Source organism: Anarhichas minor, unplaced genomic scaffold (genome assembly GCF_050575085.1).
Source record: "Anarhichas minor isolate MPS153535 unplaced genomic scaffold, ASM5057508v1 ptg000035l, whole genome shotgun sequence".
NCBI classification, from domain to species: Eukaryota; Metazoa; Chordata; class Actinopteri; order Perciformes; family Anarhichadidae; genus Anarhichas; species Anarhichas minor.
In genome coordinates this window covers 1,549,206-1,571,141 of record NW_027466481.1, presented here as the reverse complement: position 1 = coordinate 1,571,141, position 21,936 = coordinate 1,549,206, and the positions used below count along the sequence as shown (strand labels likewise).

The 21,936-nt window shown below is 41.9% G+C and overlaps 2 protein-coding genes and 1 long non-coding RNA gene across 8 annotated transcripts; 2 read left to right on the top strand and 1 right to left on the bottom strand.

Moving 5' to 3' along the window:
- Positions 1 to 248: 248 nt before the first annotated feature.
- usf2l (upstream transcription factor 2, c-fos interacting-like) lies at positions 249 to 13,463 on the bottom strand. Of its 4 annotated transcripts, none has more exons than XR_012957723.1 (11): positions 13,278 to 13,458; positions 12,760 to 12,800; positions 12,381 to 12,487; positions 10,425 to 10,544; positions 9,552 to 9,705; positions 7,995 to 8,082; positions 6,174 to 6,212; positions 3,834 to 3,892; positions 3,386 to 3,480; positions 2,453 to 3,292; positions 249 to 2,363 (listed from the first exon to the last, which is right to left on the bottom strand). XR_012957723.1 is itself a non-coding variant. In XM_076106761.1 (11 exons), exons 1-11 carry the CDS (start codon positions 13,310 to 13,312, stop codon positions 2,274 to 2,276), a joined length of 957 nt encoding a protein of 318 aa, XP_075962876.1. In that variant the 5' UTR covers positions 13,313 to 13,454; the 3' UTR covers positions 249 to 2,273. The 4 variants fall into 4 exon arrangements, 3 of the variants coding, with proteins under 3 accessions (XP_075962876.1, XP_075962879.1, XP_075962880.1); XM_076106761.1 differs by having other exon boundaries at positions 3,164 to 3,292; positions 13,278 to 13,454; XM_076106764.1 differs by lacking the exon at positions 6,174 to 6,212 and having other exon boundaries at positions 3,164 to 3,292; positions 13,278 to 13,455.
- LOC142965708 (uncharacterized) lies at positions 1,903 to 9,839 on the top strand. Its single transcript, XR_012957724.1, has 2 exons — positions 1,903 to 5,240; positions 5,927 to 9,839. It is a non-coding gene; the product is annotated as an uncharacterized LOC142965708 (long non-coding RNA).
- On the top strand, positions 13,453 to 21,868 carry etfb (electron transfer flavoprotein subunit beta). 3 transcript variants are annotated; one of them, XM_076106767.1, is made up of 7 exons: positions 13,453 to 13,533; positions 17,413 to 17,571; positions 18,475 to 18,633; positions 19,258 to 19,320; positions 19,930 to 20,088; positions 20,267 to 20,482; positions 21,274 to 21,868. In XM_076106767.1, the coding sequence occupies exons 2-6, from the start codon at positions 17,467 to 17,469 to the stop codon at positions 20,435 to 20,437; spliced, it is 657 nt and encodes a 218-aa protein (XP_075962882.1). In that variant the 5' UTR covers positions 13,453 to 13,533; positions 17,413 to 17,466; the 3' UTR covers positions 20,438 to 20,482; positions 21,274 to 21,868. The 3 variants fall into 3 exon arrangements, with proteins under 3 accessions (XP_075962882.1, XP_075962883.1, XP_075962881.1); XM_076106768.1 differs by lacking the exon at positions 13,453 to 13,533 and adding an exon at positions 13,554 to 14,075; XM_076106766.1 differs by lacking the exon at positions 13,453 to 13,533 and adding an exon at positions 15,420 to 15,877.
- The last annotated feature ends 68 nt before the right edge of the window (positions 21,869 to 21,936 follow it).

Sequence of the window (21,936 nt, the reverse complement as noted above, 5' to 3'; positions counted from 1 at the left end):
CCAGATGGCATATTTGCTTCGATGTAAAGAGGTGAGGACGACTGAAGAGTTCATCTGAAACTACACTTTGAGTTGTGAGCCAAAATGTTCAGTGAAGCCGGCGTTTCATTTCACTCAAATCCATCAGTTATAATCTGTTCTCCTGCAAACAGACGGACAAACACCACTGAAGACCAACGTCATTTAAATGTTGACCTTTGTATATGTTCAAGACCTGCAGAAGGAAAATGAGCCACAACCAAAGTCCATGAAGGTTATTCGCTAGTGAGAGTTTTATTCTTCACCATTTTACTTAGAAAAGGTGTCTTAAAATCTAACCTGAGAAAAGTGAGGCTGCTACAGAAAGGGTTCTTTTTTTTCTTCATTCTTTTGCCATTCCTCAAAAAGAAACGCGAGAAAAATAAAATAAAAAATCAGCCACGAGTGACCTTTTCATTTGTGAACATCCGCCTTCCAAAGCATTATTCATGTCTTCACATTCACATTCTCTGCATTGCTCTCAATGAGGTGTTGGAACAAAACAAAAACAACAAATCTACCGCATAACATCTGTCATTCAACTTTGGCGAGGAGCCTCGTTTGATAGATCAGACACTCGCACTATCCACATCAGGTTTGAATCTAGCAGTAGCAGCAGAACAGCACTCCCAAAGCCCGAGCTGTTAACTTGCAGAGTCTTGAGATATTAAAATGTGATCGTCGGCCTGATTTGTGCTCTGCTGGATCCTCGGCTGTTGACACAGGGAGAAGAGAAGCAACCGTGCTCTAATAAGTAGCTCCCAAGCTCGATGTCTCTTCTTCTGCTTCCGCTCACATCGCCCAAAGCGGAACAAAAACACATCATGTATATTCATTCGCAAAAGAAATCATCAACAGTGTTAATCTTGGGGTTTTTGTACAACCAGTTTACTTATTGTTCGCCTGAGTGGGTGGAGAAATATGTGAGCTCATTTCCAGGTTTCACCACTTTCAAAGTATTCCTTCATTTCACGAAGACCGAGTTGTGCTCAACTAAGAAGCGCAACGCAGTATATTCTATAGTGAGCAGAGTGCCGCTCTCCAGGGTGCCTCCTCTCTCTCCCCCCCCACCCCCCCCACCCGTGTGCATTGAGCTGCATTTGAAGTGTTGCAATTCCAAAATAGAGCAAACAGCTTGAAATGAAACATGTGAGGATTATTCTTACGCGTATCGAGACTCCGGTAAAATCACACACGAACAGAAGATGAAAAGGAAAAACCCCGCAGTATCTAGAGATAGTTTGACAAAAGTTGGAATTTGCACCGCACCGCACCCCCCCTCTCCAGTTTGTTAATCCACACTTGTACATTTCAATTTGTAATTAAAATAGCATTTCAACGGTCGGATCTTTTAAAAATGATTTTTTTTTTTCTGGTTAAGCAAATGCCCAACAATTCAAGTCTACCACTTTCTTTTGTTTTTTTCCAAGCTTGCACACACACGTCATGGTAATTACTATGACAAAGGGCCACCATGAACTTAATGAGTTATTGATTGTTTACTCCCAGAGATAATCTGCTCTAACATTGTGTAAGATCAGTATTAAAACACAAGAAGTCTTATTTAAATAGACGAGGCCAGCGCGGCTCCTTGTTTGTCTTTGGGTCGAGGTGAGCCGCATTATTTCTGTCTGTGGTATCACAATGTTTTTCATACTTTGATGTTTTCTCACTTAAAAAAATTCAATCTGCTACTCTGGGGTGCACGAGCTGCTATGTAACCGGTCTCCATCAAGGCTTCTGCCAGCAAGCGGACTAATAAATTAAAGCAGCTAAATAAACAAACATTAAAACAGAACTGAAAAACAAACAGAATAAAAAGCATGAACTAAATCAAAATCCCTAATTGGGGAGGGGGGGGGGGGGAATACACTGACGCGGGGAACAAAAATGAAACGACAAACATCATAGTCCATGAGTGAGGCTGCATAAATACAAAACCAGGGAGGAGCAGAGGTTCTCTTTCAGAGCTGGTGGAGCACTGATAGCGGTGAGTGGGCATCTTCTCTACTGAGTCATAACAGGTGGTTATCTCAATAGGGCGGGAACAGTCAAGTACAGCCGCAATTGGCCGTGAAGGGTTTCTCAACCTGGAAACCCAGGGAAGGCTGCATTCAAAGAGAGGGATTCTTCTCAAGTCCTTTTCTTTTTTTTTTAAATTTCCCTCCATCATCATCTTCTTCTTTCCCAGCGTGTCGGTTGTATGTCTGAGTGGTGGCGCCCCTCCCTGTTCTCTTTTGTGTGTCTCTGCTTCACTACTGCGGCGGCGTCTCTCCAACCATCTCGATGCCGTGCTGCTGGAGTTGCGCTCGCAGCAAAGCGTTCTCATTCTTCAGCTCCTCAATCTGAAGAACAAAGAAGGAGAAGAAAAAAAAATCTCATTATCACCGTCTTCATCTCCGTGACAGCTAAATATAGCTCCAAGTTTACAGACCAAACTTTTTTTTCCTGTTTGAAGACAGAGAGGGCTGGCTGTGTGTAATGCACACACGCACACGCACACACACACACACACACACACAGGAACTATTCAATCCCTGGGATTATGGAGTAGTGTGTGTGCAGGCCTTTTCAAAGACACCCCTGTCCACAACCAACTGGATTATCAAATCTTGAGGTATGTCATCTCTGCTACATTTCTCTTGGGTGACTCCCGGATTTCACAATACTTTTGAGCGCATTAGCATGCAGTTAGTTCTCACACAACCCCTGTGTATATTATTCCCACAGTCTCTCAAAGCGCTGATTTCAGGTAACATTATATAAGTGCAAACTCTTCTGATCCCTTTTTGTCAGGCTGTGATGATCAGCTACAGAGGCTGAAGTCTCAGGGGGGGGTTTGTCTTGAAGAAATGAAGATGTATACGGGAAGCTAGGTGGATTTCATGCCTCTGCGGCTCGAGTGAGAGGATGTTGCAATGCACTCCGAAGCAAACTCATCTGTTCAATGCAGGGGCAATCTTCACAGGCACACATGCAGCCCCGCTGTGGCCGCCTTATTACTTATGACTCTTATTTATCCGCAACACCCGACCACCTCAAAAGGAAGATTTTCACATTATCATTCATAGACCTTCTTTACCCATTATTGAATTCCTGGAAACTTCACGTGGTGCCAATATTTGTATTTAACTGATACTCCTACCTGCTGCCTGCACAACTCATTGTCCACTTGTATCCTGTCCACTTCCTTCACACTCTCCTGCAGTCGCTGGTTGCTTTGCCTCAAGTCGCGAATGTAGTCACAGGCTTTCGACAGGATGCCCCCTTTGCTCTATGGAGGACAGAGACGAAGGGTGACCACATTAAAAACAGAAACGGCAGAGAAAGGTCGGCAGCGGTGCAGAAGAGAAGGGAGACTGCCTACTGCTCCGGTCTTGGTGCTGTCAATATTGCAGTCCGGGATGATCTTGGAAAGCGTGACAATCCAGTTGTTGATCTTGTCTCTTCTCCGCCTTTCAACTGATGGAATGTTAAATAGAAAACAGATTAAAATATGAAATATACAAAAATACAACCAGCAATTCTCCCATTTATTTGTGTTGGATTGGGAGAGCAGAGGTAGTTTGGGTTTTAATTTCTTACATTTGGTCATTTCAGCTGACGCCCTAAAGGTATGAGATACTGCCTGACTTTGACAGCTTAACAGCACCCTCTAGTGGCCAGTCCACAAACATACGTTATCTATTCCTAATAGAATATTTAGACAGGGCTTGGTGATTTTCTTTCAACAAAAAAAATGCTCCATTTAGGCGCCGCACTGCATTGTGTTACACTGATGAAATCAAAAGCCACAATCACAGCCAATTACCCACCTTCATTGTGCTGCGCTCTTCTCCTTTCATCTCTCGGTGTTCGCGGTCCGTCCATTTTCCTGCAGACAGAGAGGAAATAAAACACTTTTCACACGCTACGGTATCTCCCATCTCTGGCTGCCCTACAATCAGGCACAAGTCCAATCCAATCCCCCAAATTCGCCTAATCCTGTGCCTATTGAAAACTATTCTTCACTCTTATCTTTAAATTCAAGCCTATTGTAATCACAGCTCCTGCCACTACCAGTGTGCTATTTAAAAAAAAGGAGCCTCTGTGCCTCTGAAGTCGTGCAGTAGAAATACTGAGAGACGCACAGCCTCATATGAGGCCACATATGCAGCCCCGATGTCCTGAAGCTGGGCTGCTTTGACTGCAATAGTGAGACCCATCCAACCATCCTATTCTTAATGCTGCCCTCTTCCCAGGTGTGGCCTGAAGGGAGCTCTCCGCTTTATTATGCTGTAAAATTACACTGAACCCCCCCCCCCCCCCCCCACACAGATGCCGTCTATTGGAGTCTGGGCTTATGGCTAATGACACAAACGTCTCTTGTCCGTGTCCTCCCTCAGGTATTCTGTTAATTAAGTCCCTGAGACGTGACGGGGAGACTTATCCATCCACCCACCACAGCAGGAACAGGCCAATAACACACTCGCATGTAATCATATGTCAATTAATACTTCACTCAATCTATTTATAATGAATCAACAAGCATGCACAAAAGAACAGAAAATGATGTCTCTGTTGGGAAACTATTGTTTATTGGCTGCATTTCTGCTTCCTCTAAAGTTCTAATGTCCCGTACGGTCACACTTGTTCCTCGTCTGTCCCTCTACGACACTTCTTTATTCTACAGCAGCGAGTTTGTGACCCATCAACACAACTCGACTGCCGATATCTCTGTTTGAGATAGTCAGCCAAGCCAAACTGCAGTCTCTCTTGTATCTCAACGCATCTTAATGGGATTTCAGCTGTATAATGGATTCAGTCCAACAGTACTCTTAGGCAGAGTGTTAAAAAAAAAAATCAAAAAAATGTGGACGACTGTGTATGAATAACTAAATGTACGGGCCTAGAGGAACGTCTTTCCCTCCCCCCCACTCTTTCACAAGTCATAGAGGCACACCTCATCCGAGCGCTCCTGAGAATTATTGTTGCCGGAGAAATCCAGAAAAATGAGCAGTGCAGAATATCCCGCTGCCGGAGTGCTTTATCCACATCATTTAAAGCAAGGATGCGGACGAGGACTACATTTGTGTCGTCTTGAATTGATCCTCGAAAGGGAAATGAAATGGTTACTCCTTCTGCCCTCCCATCTCCCCAGGCTGCAGTGTTAAATGTACATTGAGATACAAGTGACTGCAGCTTGGGCTTGACATTCTCTCCATGTGTGTATGTGATTAAAGGTGAGCCTTAGTGACCAAACAATTATATAGAAGAGATATGATGAAACTGACAAAACACATCATTTGTCCCCGTGCTGCTGGAGCTGTTACTACTACTGTAACTTACTGATCGAGTGCTGAGGGAACGCGTCTTCAGACCCAGAAATGAGCATTTGGATACTTCTGGTTCCTTTTGTCTCAAAGTCGATTGTTTTTTGGTTAGATGGCTGAAATAAAGTCTTTGGTCAACACCAGCTTCAATATAACATATGTCTGTAGATACCCCTCTTGTGCATTATGAAGCTTTTACGTGTCTAAAGGCTAAATGAGACAATACGTTGTGTGTACTCAAGCTCATGTGACCGTGGTGTAGATCGATTATAGTCTACCGTTAGCTCGTCACTTATAACGTTTGCATTCACACTCAAAAATCCTAAAAGTGCTGTGGATTGTTGAGGATTATCTTGTTGAACAAAACATGTAAACATCATAGAGTGTATTTTCTGCAATAATCCAAAAAAAGGAATGGGGAAAGATCCTTTGGCATTTTGCCGAGGGAACCGGTGTGAAGCTCACTTCCGGATTTGGGTCCTAAAAGACGTCGTCCCTGCAGCACTCTATTCAAAACTAGGCTGAATAACTCAAACAACTACAACAGGGGACACTTTGAAAATGATACTAAAATAAAACAAGCCATTTGTTTCCAGATGGAGAACAACGACCTGATTTTAAGTCCTAATGGAGAAACAAGTTCGCCACGAGCACGACTAACAACAGTGGATCGGGGTCAGCAAGAAACATCTGGGTCTCACACATGAAGAGCAGCGAGAACCACCGGGGACTTATGGGAGGGCAGAGGTCTGTGTGCTTCTTCTCGCTTCTAATTTGATTGGTTCATTTGCAGTAAAAAGAAAAGAAAGAGAAGAGTAAGAGAAATGTGGAAGCTGTCCTCACCAGTTTAAACCTTCATGCTGCAGCAGCTCGTTTTCATCTCTGCGAACAGCAGATAGGGTGGGAAATGTTCATTTTACTCACATGTCAACGATAATGTCACTGTTCATTAGTTTACACCTAAATATAACTCTGGGGCGTGTGTCACAAGTCATACATTATTCATGAATGAGGAAATAAATGGAAACAAACATATTGCAGATAGGCATTTGCGAGAGATGAAAAAACATTTTCACTTTGTATTTCAACACATGGCGACGCAGACGCGCACCGCGGCGAAGCTCGTTCGTTACTCTCGACTGGAGAGAGCGGTCGGTTGTGCGCTGTGAATATCAAGCGACATCAAAGGCGACAGAGAGCGGCTGCCAAATTTAAGGCGGATCTCCCAACTCCCCGTAATGCGGCCCACAACAGAAGGAGCCGGAATCTTAAGTCCCTTGAAAATCACAGAAGCAGTCGACGTCCTCGCTGTCGAACCATACACTGTTCTATCCCCCAAAACTGACTAAAAATAAATGAAAGGCAGAGACGGTTAAAAGTGCCTGTCTTCTGTTCAATAAAACGATCAGAAAGAGGAGCAAAACAGGAGCTTATCTGCTTAATTGAACAACCAGAGTGAATGTGTTCGATCACTGGTCGGTGATCTAGCTCAATAACTATAAAGCAGGTCCACGTGTTAACGGTTAAGTAGAAGGAGGTGGAGGAATATTCACTTAGGTCAGTGCTAACTCTATTTGACTGAGGGTCATGTGTTCAATTTGGGTGACCATATGAGCTTTGGCTTTTACCAAATCAGGAAGAAAACACACACAGTTCCAGGACCTTAAAGAAACGTGCATTCCTCAGCACTGTGACTCTTGTCAATCGAACCCTGAATCTGAAATGAAGCTTGTTAGAATTAGTATCCGTGGTCGACCAGAACAGGGCTGGTATCATGCAAATGAAACGACCGCTCACTTTGTCTTTGCTCACGAGAGCCTGCTGATTATCTTAATAACAGCAATCACCAGCATGTGGCTAACAGTTGGAGAGAGTCAGAGTCTTTTGATGCATGATTATAATGATGCATGTTGTGAATTGTAGAGATAAACATCAGAAGAAGATATTGGGAAAAGGGAGAAAAGCAACAAACTACAGTATCATTTCATGTCGCATGAACTGAGCCTCGCGGTAGTTTAAATAGGCGTGGAAGTTGATTTATAGTATGTACATGTATCATACAATAATTGAGCAAACTAATTGACAGCTCGGCGGTCCATATAAACAGGATTTAGTGCTCATTCTCTCTGCTAAAGACCAAATCCTTCCACTTCCCCAGCCTTCTCCTGCATTAGCATTTAGATTCCTGGGAATTTAGCGTGCGTGTTCACTCAATATACGTTGATGTTGATTTAAGGGTTGTATATCTGAGGCTTTGCCAGACGGGCTTCCCTGCACTGAAAGAAGTCTCTGTCAAGCTCGTGGGGATTTGTGCTGAAGCGTCACAAACTCAAAATGCGTGCCGTTCTTGCAGTAAATGGTTAAAACCAGAACAAAATGTCACATCGAAAATCATATCCAATGTAATGGCTGTGAATGGCTCTGAACGCGAGACATTAAAAAGCAATTTGTCCCATTTTTTGTGTTCCCCTTCGAGCAATTCACAACTTGTCAGCTACAACCACCAAATGGCCTATTTCAAGTGGCATTTCCATTGAAGGTAACAACAGTGTTTTACAAGAACTGACCAGCGGTTAGTTTGTTTTCAGACATAGCTGCGTCTCACACTGCAATATCAATGCTGTCTCCTTCTCCCAGACAGCGACAGACAGAGTCGATACTCACGCAGGGTAAGGCTGTGTGCGAGGAGCGATGGTTCGTTGTGCGCCCGTCTGAATGACATCAGGGGGGGTCATCATCACATAAAACTGACCTGTGGAGGGCAGAGCAGTCATCGGTTAGCAAATGCGGAGAGAAACAAAAGGGCAACGCGGCACAAAAGGCCGACTGCTGTTGCTCCAATGAATCATCTCACGACAAATAAAGAGTGTGAGGGTCGAATTAACGATGCAATTCGCCCCCGGAGTGGCTTGATAAGCTCAAACATTACTGGAAAAACGTTATCTGTGCTTCTTTACGTTTTGGAGTAATTCATTATCACGCTGCTCTCTGTGTCGGGTCTGACCTCCTCCAGCTACGCTGGTTAATGAAAGTGCAATAAAAGCCAAAACTTTATCAACACACCTGTTCAACAAACGTAAAGATGTAGAAAAGTGATATTTCAATCTGCACCAGGACACTTTGATGCCGTAAAAAGGTCAAGCACTTCCCACCCCTGAACCTAGTCTTGCCAGGATGTGGTTCATTGCCAGAGCTCCATGCACTACCCTCCACTACCCCTCACCTCATAGGAGATGGCACTACCTAACCCACTACAGTGCAGGCTCGCAGAAAAGAGAGACAGCTGCCCACTTCCTCCTACAAGGCCCTGGCTCCCGTCATTACCCACAGCAAGGGAACCTCATGGTCTTCTTCCCTTTCTGTGGCATCATCAGGCAGAGCTGGTTTTGTGGTTTCATGCTGCAGGCACTAATGAGTGCATCGTAAAAGTTATAATTGAGGTGTGTCATCTGCTAAATGGCCTTAAGTAAGTACAACGTCTGATGAACGATTAAATCAAGAAAATAATCTGCAAATTAATCGATAATGAAAATAATTGTAAGTTACAGCCCTTGACTTGTAGGAATAACTCAAATACAACATCAAATCAGACTGGATTACACCTGGGTCTCTAGAAGCAGGTACAGGTCTTGTTTGGGTCTCGGTTTTTATGCTGGTGCAGAGGACTAGTCTGGGCCAACAGTGCGGTAGAACACCAGCAGAAACACAGGGTTATTAATTACACGGCCCTCTCATAAACACTGTGTAGGCGACGGTGTGCCAGAACAAGCAGATGCCGGTTGTGTATAACATGCTGCTCTCCAGGTCGACTAAGCCCTGACCACCCTCATTGACAGTCCACCAGCCTCTGCTGGATCACCACCATGAAACCGCAAGGACGCTTAAAACAGCCAGACGACATACTGCAGTAAAGAGGAAGAGAAGCAGAGTGGGTGGACATGTGCCACGGGGCACACAGTAAACATGATCAGCGTAACTAACTTCATCTGGGCCTCTGATAATATCGTATTGTTTCAGTATTCAGCAAAAGGAAACATCATTTATAATCTAAAGTACTTTGTGGGGTCCTACTTTTTGTGGGGATATTGGTTCATCCAGAACTACTTGTTCTCTCATTTTGGAACTCAGTGCACTGCTGTTTGCTTTGGGGCTAATTTAGCCGTTATTTTCAGTGACACTGTGGTGAGCTTCAACCCAAATTAAGTGTGAGAACCGACTCACCCCCCGCCTGTGTGAGTGTGGGGTCCGCGGCGGCCTGCACAGACACCGTCCCGTCGCTCACCGCGGTTGCGGGGAAGTAAGCGAAGCGCGTCTCCCCTCCCACCGTCTCTCCCGCTGGGCTTCCTCCATTACTGAAAGGGTTTTGGATCACAGCCTGTGACAGATGAGAGGGAGACAGAGGGGGAGGCTTCAGCAAGTAGCAATGGAGCGGTCACAGCAGGTAAAACGCACACCTCAGTCTCTGTCAGACTCAATATTGGCATCCCCGTCTAGACCCCCCCCCCCCCCGAGCAAGACACAGTGCAGTTTGACAGCTGGGAAGAAAAAAAAGAAGAAAAAAAATAAATAAAAAAAGACGGAGCAGGGATCTTGTTAGCGGAGATCAGCAAGGTCAGTGAAGCCATCGTAGTATTGCAAATGAAAACAAATTTGATCTGCTCTTGCAAGGATACTTGTATGTTTTTAACCAAAAACATGTTCTGAACATTGCCATGGTGCCTTGCAACATCATTTTTAATCTCCACGAGTAGCTCTGTGTCGGGCCCACGTCATGCTCACACACATGCTTCACTATTTATACTGCTTTGTACAATGGTACGTCTCATTCATGTGTTTTTAATGGTGTTTGGACAACACTGAGTTTTATGGCGTGTCTACAGAGACGATACTTGCTGGCAGGATAAATTCATTGTTGGTTTTAATATTTAATCAGGAAGACTGTTGAAATGATAAAAGCTGAGATTTTGTCAGCCTTATCCTTTAAAGGCTGTCGCATTACTTGAAGACTACAAGCCTGCAGTGAGTCTTTAAAAGCGGTCCGTATCCCCGGGTGGGTTCTCTTTGATCAATAACAAGAGTGGGAGACTTTGGTACCTGAGCCACAGCCTGAGGAGCCCCAGCGAAGGCGGCTGTAGAGACGACACTCACTGCTCCTCCCCCATCATCTCGCCCTTCAAGCTGCTGGTCAGTCACCTGAACAACACGGTACGTCACCTGCAAGGTGGAGAGAGGAACAATAGACAATGCGAGGAGAACATAACCAGAGGAACCGGTTGATTATTCATGTGGTTAACTACAGTCCCTATGACAGGCATACTGTGTCCAAATCAAAACCTTACCTGACTTGTAGATTTGTTTAGCATGTCTATTGCTTCAGTTCAGTATTTAAAACTATAGTGCTTATTCCAGTAGTGCATTGATCTCACTTCAGGAACAATCTGAAGCATGGGCATATTGTATCTCTCTCGATTTGCTTATGCTTCAGAATGTGGCTGATTCAATTTTCACGGAAATTAGCTTGTTTGTTCCAAGAATCCGTATTTGTAACCCTCCATCATGTGACTCTCCTCCTAACTGACATGTGACAGCGTTCCCATGCCAATCCCACACCAGGCTGCAATCACATGATCGCTCACGCCAGCCTGATTTACGCCAAATGAGCCACATGGATGCCTGACTTAATTCACTCGTCATCATCATCTTGTTCCCAATAATCATCATGTTCCCAATAATCATCCCAATAAGGATAAACCAACTACGAAATCCTGCATTTACTTTTTCCAATAAATTTTTTTTGCACCACCGTCCCATTGTCAATCACTGTCCACCCCTGGAGTGAATACCCCATTAGTGGATGACAAGGAGACGCTCTTGGTCACCAGCCAATCATGAGACTAGAAAAGGAAAACCCACACACTCATACCTTCGGGCAATTTAGAGCCTGCTATCCTCCTGACTTGTGTTTGGAATAGAGGACGGAGCCACAACATCCGGAAGAAAACACATGACAACATGACAACATGACAACACATGACAACATGGGTTCGTGAGACGAACCCATGTTTATCTCCCTGTGAGGTGGCGGCGCTCGGATCAACGCTCAGCATGACAGACCATGAATTACAAAGCGTGCATGCAGTACATGTGGAGTAAAGTTGTGTTTACAGACAGTCATATTATCTACCTCTGACACGTCGATCTATTCATGCAACCAAATCCATTCAACCCCATTCATCAATACGTAATGTGAAGCGCTGTCAGTTGCTAAGTATGTCTCTGCTGAGGTTTATTCCTCCTCACATCTAAAGTGATTCTCAACTCTGTTTTCTGTTGTGAGTGCTGAACCCTAAACTCTCGACTTGAGGTACCTTACTTGAATATTGATGCGGGCGATGAATTGATTTTATACATTTTTTTTTTTATTAATCTTTTATTTTTCACTTCAACTTGGACAATTACCTGCCATTAAAACTGCAGTTTGGAGGCAAATATTGTACTTTTTACTCCACTATATATATATTTGACAGTTTTAGTTAGTAGTCACTTTGCAGATTTAGGTTATTAATACAAAAATATAAATCAACAAAAAATTATGTACAATTTAAGCTACCCAGTAGTATAAAAAGTGGTAAACATTAGCTCCATCTTTACCTGTTGCAACATCAGTGATGCTTACACATTAATGCATCACTAATTATGGAAACGCAGTATAATATATTTCATTTTATTGTTTATTTTAGCAGGGACAGCGCACAATTAAAACTAATTGCACCAGAGTTAGCTAAAAGCTGATTTGCATCTGTTGTCCCTGGACTTGTAGACACAGAAAAAACCCACATAAAACAACAATGTAGCATATACAATTCTGCATAATGAGTATATTTTGATGCTTTTGTAATTTTACTTGAGTAAGGTTTTGCATACAGTACATTTACAGAGTATTTTTTTCACTCTGGCATTGCTACTACATGCACTGGGGCACTTGATGTCTTTTCTGACATTGGCAATAAGAAACAACAAGTCCCACAACTCCATCCATTAGTCACTCACCTGACCACCCTCAGTTCGGAACTGGTATTGTATGTTGTGGTCACCAAATGCTGCAGCCTGCTGAACACTGGCTATGGTGACAGCTGTCTGCTCTTCTCCCGTTCCGTCTGAGGACAGTAAAAGTGAGATGTGAGGACAGAAGAGATGGAAAACTAATAAAGAAGGCTAACAAGCCCCGAGTTGCAGAATATAATACGCACAGCTGCATGATCAACAGAATAGGCAATGCATGCTATACTTTATGACACACACCTTATGTAGCAGATAGAGCAGTTTATCATCCGTTATCTTCTTTGGGCTATTGTACAAAATATATATACATCACTGCTGTGCAGGTTTCCAGATGTTGTAACTGACAGCTTGGTGGATAAATTCTTACCTTCAGATGTCTGGACAACCTCTTCTTCTTGCTTTTCTTGGCTGCAAACCCAGATAACAATTAAGTTTAACGCAACCAGTAACGTATCCGTGATTATTCTGGATAAAGATAAATATGATTACTGATCCTCAACGTTGCTTTAGCTGATAACAAATGTGTGAAAGGCGCCAGTCGAAATTGTAAAACACAACACAGCTAAAGTTGCTGTACTCGGCTTATAACACAGTTGTTTGTGTTAAAATACCTAGGTTAAGCTAATTTAGCTATTGTGTTATTAGCTAATCATGATCATGTTTTCCACAACTGTACATGGGTATTATGGGACACAACTAGTCAGCTATCCAGCTAGCAAAGTCTTCCACTTCTCTTTCTAATTCAACTGCTGTCTTTAGATTGAATTCGTTTTGCAACAGTTCTTTAGGTTAGGCCTTAGCTAGCGTCCTAAACTAGCTATCCGAAATAGCATGTTGTAGCTAGCTTGTCCCAGTTAGCCATTTTTTTATCCGACTCTCGGTTACCTTGCGCTGTCCAGACTCTGTTCAAGCATATCCATCAGGGTTAGAGTAAAAAGTGATATTCGGTGTCACAGACGGAGATGGAAGTGCTGATCACGGGAACAAACACTCGGGTCATGTGAGAGAGAGACAGCCCAGGACACGTGAGGTATGGCTCGGTGTCGGAGTCAAAATGGAGGCCGCCGCTGCTGCTGCTGCTGCTGCTGCTGCTGCCGTTGGGTGACCCGCGCTGACTCCAGAAGATTTTCCCTCCCACACGGTTAACACGTTCAAAACAACGGTTTATAACCTATAATAATATACCGAAACAATACCAGGGGAATCAGTATCTGTTGGTAAACATGAGAGAAAGTGGGAAAGACTAAAACAGTCGAATAAAATTGAAAAAAGTATAACTTAATCAGCAATTAGTGTCCTGAGAGTAATGTTAACAAATGTCACAAAAGTATCTTCAAAGGATACAATATATGGAAGCAAAAAAAAAAGATAAAAAGTCATAATTATGAGATAGAAAGTCGAAATTATGAGATACTTAAACACAACAGTCATAGAAGCAGCTCTTTGGCAGTTACCCTATACATTTGACATAGAAATGGATTGTGAGTACATTGAAGACTACTTTAAATGTGGCTTTACAACAGATGAAATACTTCAATTGCTTGCTGTTTCACATGGGATTGTACTCAGCAAACGCACCCTTGAAAGGATTTCAAGCAAGAAGTAGCTCTGGTGTAGAAAGAATACAACTGAGGTGGCAACCTTCATTGAACAGCAACTGGAAACATCTGGTCATGGTTACAGGTAGATGCAGCAAAAGTGTTGGTGCATTTTTTTTATTGCTGCGGATATGGGCTTCCATACATACTACTCTGACCCCGAATTCAAAATTCATATGAAACGTTTATAGGCTATGACACATACACATTATTATTGATCCCCAGAGAATGAAGGCTGTCCTTGCAATTTTCTTACATTCAGCTCATTTTAATATTTGTTTTAGTAACTTTGATTCTCATTTCAGTTTAATTGTACCAGTCTTTATGGACACAATTTGGTAATCTCTGCCAAACGAATGAGAAAAATAATAAGGAACCTTATTTAATAATGAATTATCTCAAAATAATGAGTAAATATTTTTGAAATAATACAATCTAATAGATAATGACTTATTTATCTAGAAATTACTTGTAAGCTCAAAATAAATTATTAGTGGCCTGGTAGGCCCGAGTTAAAATATTGAGAAGGTTTCTCATTATTTTGAAATACTAGGCCTAAGTTATTATTTTGAGAAAGTTTCTCATTACAATGCAGGATCTTTTTTTATTTATTACAATGGCGGAAACTTTCGCCCTAGATTTTCTATCACTTTGAAGTTTACATTTACTTGGTTGTCTAAGGGATTTTGACTTTACTTTACCAAGGTTAACAACAAACATTCACGTCACCCACATCAGTTTATTAGTACACCTAGTTAATACTAATACAGTCCAATACAAACTGTCAGTTCCCCGTGTGAAACCAGATGTCAACGTTGATTTATTTCTCATGCAACTTATTTCAGTACTTATTTTAACCCAAACAACGATCTTTTCTTAAATCTAACCAAGTGGTCGCAGCGCTTGGTCATGGACGTCTTTATAATATTTGGTCCGACCTATATGTGTCAGTGAGGGACATGATATTGCTGTAATTTGAGATTAATGTTGCTCCCTTTCCCTAATTTGAAATTATATTATAGTGGAAGAAAAGTGGAATGGCTTTCTTTGAAACCATACAAAGGCAAGATAGCATATACATTAGGCAAAGTCAAATTGTATGTAATTAATAAGGTAATTCATATTTAATAACTATGTGGGCAATTAATAATTTGCCACATAGCCCAGTAATAAAATGTATACTATGACATTTTTTTCTTCTCAACTTTGCTATTAGAAGACCCTTGTCGGAAAATCCTAAAATCTGAAATTTGGCATTAGAAGACACTTTTCTAAAAATCCTAAAATCAGAAATATGTTATCAAGTCACGCTTATGTATAACTTGCAATGTATCATGTTAACTCACTCTATCGTTTGCCGTGAACTTTGTCACACATAAAGCAGAACGTTTCTTCCTCGGCTCTTGTTTACGACACAGATATGAGGAGCACCACATTATTCACAGGTGATTTGTCGTTATTCATATAGTTTGAGCTATTTAAACCATCAGACAATTGACAGTGGGCATTAAATGGATTTAACACATTTTCCCGAAACTCTTAAATAAGTATTAGTTGTCATTAACTCACTAAAACCACGACACCGACTGACTTTTTTATTTTTTTTATTGAATTTATCAACGGCTTCAAAGTGCTTCTTGGCCAATCAGTATAGAGAGCGTTCACTGTGGTCTGCTCTCATTGGCTGGAACGGGAGGCGGTCTTCTCAACTTCCTCAGCTGGAGTCACCCTAAAATAAGTCCGACCTCTCCTCCTTGGGTGAAGGTTCACTGTGGTGACACTTCTGTCTGGTTAGCTGTCTACTGTACCGCGTAGTTAAACGTTTCAGCCACAATGTCTGGCCGTGTCCTCGTTGGAGTTAAGCGTGTCATTGACTACGCAGTTAAGGTAATTATCCTTTCACCGTTCCAACGGGCGTATTCACCTTCTCAAGTACATTTGTCCTGTACTCACTCACTTGACTTTCTAGGTTCTGCTAGCTAACGTTAGCCTGCTGGCTGTGATTCAACAGCTAAGGAGCACAACTTACTGTTCACGTATTTGATAGATAAACCAGCTAAACTGATATGGTCACCTAACAGGATGCAGTATGGTGAATAATTTAGATTATTGTTAGCAATGCTGCAATGTGAGACTTGCTAGTTTCCATAACAGTTGATGTTTTCAAGTTATGTAACTTAGCTAATGTCTGTCTGTCTGATTATATGGAGGACATGTACATTTTTCAGCTTTTCCTCCATCTTAAATGAGTCAGTACGACAACGGTGCATGGTGCAGTCAAACAATTAATGTGATTTCAATATTCTTTAGCGAGGTTACAGTCTCCTATGTACACCCACAATCAATATTTGCAGCTGTTTCATGTAACAGCAAGAACAGTCCTGCTCCAGCTGCTCTCAGCAGGACACACACTTTCTTCTGCATCAGGCAGATGATCATAATATGAGTCAGCAAAAGTACCTTTTGTTTAGATTTTGTGTGTTTTGGGAGAATCTAAATTTGCCCTTGTCATGTATGCTGTAAGGCCTATGTAAGATCGAGTCCTCTAAAACATATAATTATTTATGATGTTATTCATATTCATCATCATGTTTATATACGTGATACAGGTACGGTATATGGCCAAAAAATATGGCCACCCCTGCCCACATACCCCTGTGTTCCTACCTCTGTGGCTGTTTCTTCGGGGGGTTTTGGCTCGATCCTTCACTTTTGTTTCAGGGAGATCTTAAAGCTCCAGCATGCAATGCCAATAGACGAACAATATACAAACCGTATGCATTCCAACTTTGTGGCATCAGTTTGGGGAAAACCATCTTCTTCTGTTCCAACATGACAGCGCCTTCCTACTCAAAAGCTAGTTCCTAAAATACATTTTGTTTTATCTCTTTGGTTTGGAAGAACTTATTCGGCCCGGCTCAGAGCCCTGACCTCAAACACATCAGATGCCTTTGGCATGAATTGGTATGTGAGCTGTGAGCTAAACCTTATCGCTAGACCTCACTAATGCTCTTGCTCTTCTACAGCACATCAATACAATAGGTTTTAGAATTAAATATCCAGACCCTTTTTTTTTTTACAGATTATATGTTTAATATGCTCAGAAGTTCTTCGTTATCATTTTCCAATAGTGAAGCAATGCAAAACAATAACAACAAGAGATGAGAGTATATCCAAAAGGATAGATAGATAGATAGATACTTTGTTCATCCCCAAGGGGAAATTTAGCCAGCTACAGGGCTCCAGTTTAAACCTGCATCACTACATGTCTTGTCTTCTCACCTCTAGACATTGTGCTGGCTCTCTCTCTCTCTCTCGCTCTCTCTGTGTTTGGTAGTTGGCCCTAGAATCCAGGCTACCTGGATTGTTTGTCATCTGCCGCCCCCGTAGTGACTCTGTCCTCTGGTCTTCCTCCTCCTCAGATTCGTGTGAAGCCAGACAACAGCGGCGTGGTGACGGATGGCGTTAAGCACTCGATGAACCCCTTCTGTGAGATCGCTGTGGAGGAGGCGGTCAAGCTGAAGGAGAAGAAGTTTATTAAGGAGGTTGTGGCTGTCAGCTGCGGCCCACAGCAAGCGCAGGTGGGTGAGGTTGGGCCAGACTCTGTACCTAAAATGGCCTTTTAGCAGAATCATGCTGTAATAAAGTGCTGATTGTCTGCTTATCATTGTTATTTATGAATTGCCTTCTTTTTTTACATGTCCTACTTTGCGTGACGCTGCCTTACTCCTCTACTCTCTGTTTATTCTGTTCAGCTTTTCATGTTTTGCTATCTTTTGTTCTTATTTTATATGTTGTGCATTTTATTTGTAGTTTTTAATGACCACCTCAAACATCAGGCCTAGGGAGAACAGTTGAAAATGAGCCGTTTGGGTAACACTGGCATGTTCACAGTGATGTTGATCAATGTGTATTGTTCGTGAGAATAAATGAATACATAGAACTTAGAAATTATATATATCTCTACTTGAAAATCTATTCCAGTGCAATTGGATAGAAAGCATTTTGCTTATTAAATTTGTCATTTTCCTGTGTTGCAGATGACTTAAAAATAAGTTCATAATAATTGTCATTTGTTTGTACATATCACCAAACCAGAGTGCAGGCTTAGTCTATATTTACTTATATTACAATTTGTTTTATTTAAATAAATTGTTGGAATGTACACTGTAATGTATATAAACGGAGAATAGTTGCAACACCCTGTGGCATTTAAATAGCTTTTCAGGTCCAGAATGTTGAATTATTCAGACTGTAATTAATCAGGGCAAACTTCAGAAGCAAGCCAACATGAAAAAGAAGTTTTATCAGCTATGTATTAAAAATTTAGTTATTATATTTATTAATATGGAGATAAATGTCATATACATTTGAGTCACTACCATATTGTGGTAATACAATTTAAGTTGGGGAGCAGCAGCTCCCAGTTCTTCTTCTTGACTCTCAAAAGAAGTTCCTTTGACGAGTATTTCTCCCTCCCTTAGGAGACCATCCGTACCGCCCTTGCCATGGGAGCGGATCGTGGCATTCACGTGGAAGTGACCGGGAAAGACTACGAAACGATGGGACCCCTGCAGGTCTCCAAGATCATGGCTGCTTTGGCCAAGAAGGAGGATGCTCAACTCATCATCCTCGGCAAACAGGTTGAAATCGGGATTCATTTCACTTTTAAATCAGATCGCACTTCCTGCTGTCTGAAATGAATGTCACTTTTGGGTTCTCCTCAACAACAACAAATTCTTAGTCAACAGACACAATTTGTGTCAACTAATTGATTACTTGATTTAATTGACAGATCTGTAAAACACAAAACATCCCTCACAAGCACCACTTTGTTTACCAGAGATGTTCTGAAAAGTGTCTTGGAAATAAATCAGTCGACTTGGCTTAAAAGACGAATAGTTGACTAATCGACTAATATGTATTACTTTTCATATGCACATACGTTCACTACATTCATGTTTACATTCAGCTTATTTATTTTCAATACTTCTTGCCATAAATTCACATTACTTTATTTTATATTTTATTCATGTTTATATATTGTCCCTATATTTAAACTTGCACTATTTATGTCTTCGATTCTCATTTTGAAATGTATTTGCATGATTTAAAAAAACATGTAATGAGCATTGTTGCATTGTTGGAGGAAGCCTGATATCCAATGTTTACATTGCCAACAGTTGCTTTACTGTAATTGTTGAGCATATGATCATAAAGAACCTTAAACTTCAACTTGTAACCAATGACTTGTGTTGCTTCCGTAGGCCATCGATGATGACTGCAATCAGACCGGCCAGATGACCGCAGCCTTACTGGACTGGCCTCAGGTGAGTTCTATTCATTCTTAAAAGGAGTTTGCCGACCTGTCTCAAATTATGTTATGATCTGAAAATGGCCCAACTCCTACGTGATTACTGTAAATTGGATTACCCGGTTTCTATTTTTCCACTTTGTCTTAACAAGTGTCAGATATGTGACGTTGACATAACAGTGCTGATATCAGGCTGAGCCTCTGTGCTGGTTTATCAAGGTCAGCTGAGACTAGTTTGAGTCAGTCAGTGATCAGCAGAGCAGGTCAAACACAGCTCAGACGGTTGAGGTGAAGTTCCACTAGCTGACCAGTAGGTGGAGCACTTTCGTTGACTTTGTTGACATGTAATCTCACTGTGTATAGAGACAGTGTGGGGCACTGACTATAATGTAAATCCCGACACGTTAACCAGCTAACTTCAAAGTTCCAATGTTTTAAAATGTGTTGTTTACATCTGTAACCATTAAATTAAAGTGTAGTTACTGTCGAACCAATCGGAAGCAGCACATTCATTGTGTCATGAACTCAAGTAACCTCACATCATTTTTGGCTGCCATTGCAAAGTTAGCCATGTTTTGTTTGTGGATTACATCTCATGACTTTGTACCGTATGTTAATATCGCAGGGTACCTTTGCATCAGAGGTGTCATTGGAAGGAGACAAGGTGAAAGTGGTGAGAGAAATTGATGGTGGCCTGGAAACTATTAGGATCAACACACCAGCAGTGCTCACCGCAGACCTTCGACTCAACACCCCGAGATATGCCACCCTGCCTAATATCATGGTAGGTAGCAGGGGAAAATGAAATGCTGTATTCAGAAAGCCCAGTTATGTAAATCTTTACAAAATGTTTATTCCATACAGCAATCCCTTTTAATACATGTTGGATTAACGGAGCGTGTTTTAAAACAAGTAGAACAGAATCTGTACTTTAGCCTTCTCTTGTGTTTTCTTACTTTCAGAAAGCCAAGAAGAAGAAGATCGCTAAAGTGAATCCTGCAGACTTGGGGCTGGACATGACATCCCGGTTGGTGGTGGTGAGAGTGGATGAGCCCCCACAGAGACTGGCGGGAGTGAAGGTGGAGACGGTTGAGGACCTGGTGAGCAAACTGAGGGAGCAAGGGACGCTATAGAGGCTTCAGGAGCATGAGCAGGGGAGCACAGGACTTGGCAGAAGGGTGAGTGTTTACATCTTAATTATCCTATTCTGGTCTATCAAATTATTTTCCCTAATCGGCATTTTTTAAATGTCTCTTAACGTATAAAGGTATTGTTTCTTTCCTAAATTCAATGTTGAAATTCAAAGTCTGGGCCCGGATTGCCTGCGCGCGTCTCTCACCACTGACGTCACAAGAAAACAGGTGGCTGAGTCGAAATAGCAGCTGACTGTAGGAACATTGCTAACAATGTCAACAGTGCTGACGGAGCTAACCATGTTAACGAAGGTTAGGTCACACTCAACCGGAGCGACCGGGCTTCCGCGACGATATAAGCGGTAACTGCCATACGATCACCGCTCTCCTGTGAATGCCCAGCCCGGTTAGTGCGCAGTGCAGAGCGACGGCCATTAGCCAGCCAATAGTTGTTTGCTGCTATATTATTGCTCAGAATGTCGGATATATTGCTCCTTCAAAGTATATGTTTTTGGGTGGGCAAAGGGCCAAGTTTTACTTTATATTGGTTTTCTAGGAAAGTGGGCAGTAAAGTAAATCATTGCTGAACAACTGGTAAGAAAAACATTGTATACCAAAGAAATGCATTATTGATGAATCTTTTTCAATTTTCATCTTGCGTATACGTGCAGCGAGGTTACCACTTGTGAGGACTTATCTGTTTGGAATATTAATGTTACATCCTTTAGATTCACCATCTCTGAGCATCTCGTGGTGACGGAAACAAAGCTAATTAAAGAATGTAATTGCAACTCTTGTCTTGGATTACATATCTGCATTCTCTTCTCTCCTTGCAGGACTCTCTAATGAATAACTGGACTGTGTTGCGCAAGCGCACCCGGAGGACTAGCTTATGTTTCGGTCTAATCCCTCTGTTTTTGAGACTGCGACTCCTGAGGATATGCAGGGAGGTACTGAGAAACACTGTCCTGTAGCAGACGAGCCCAAAAGGATCATCTTGTCTTTTATGTGCATTTTAACTTGCATTCATCTGTATCATAGGCTATTAATCTGACTTCAGACAAGCAGTCTTTATGCAACAATTGAAACCCAGACTTCTATCACTATCATTCATGCTGCTGTTTGTTTTACACTGTACAATACCAGGACGATGCATTTCACCAACCGTTACATGACTCTGCTGTACATGTTATGTGGTGCAGTTTTTGTAAATGATGTATGTAGATAAAGACCCGAACATGTTGAGATGATAAGTGTCATGTCCGCTGGTGATTGTATAGTTTGTGTAATTGTAACCGGGTTTCAGACGGTGTCTCTCAGTATGAGCGAGGGAACATGATCGAACTTTTACCGTAAGCGCCTCAATTCTCTGTTGATTGTACAGAACATTACCATGACAATAAAGCAGCCAGTCTTTTTCATATCTCAAAACGCCTCAGAATGTTCCTTTGGTTTGAACTTGACATTGTTAACTACTCTTAATAGGCAACATATTGTGG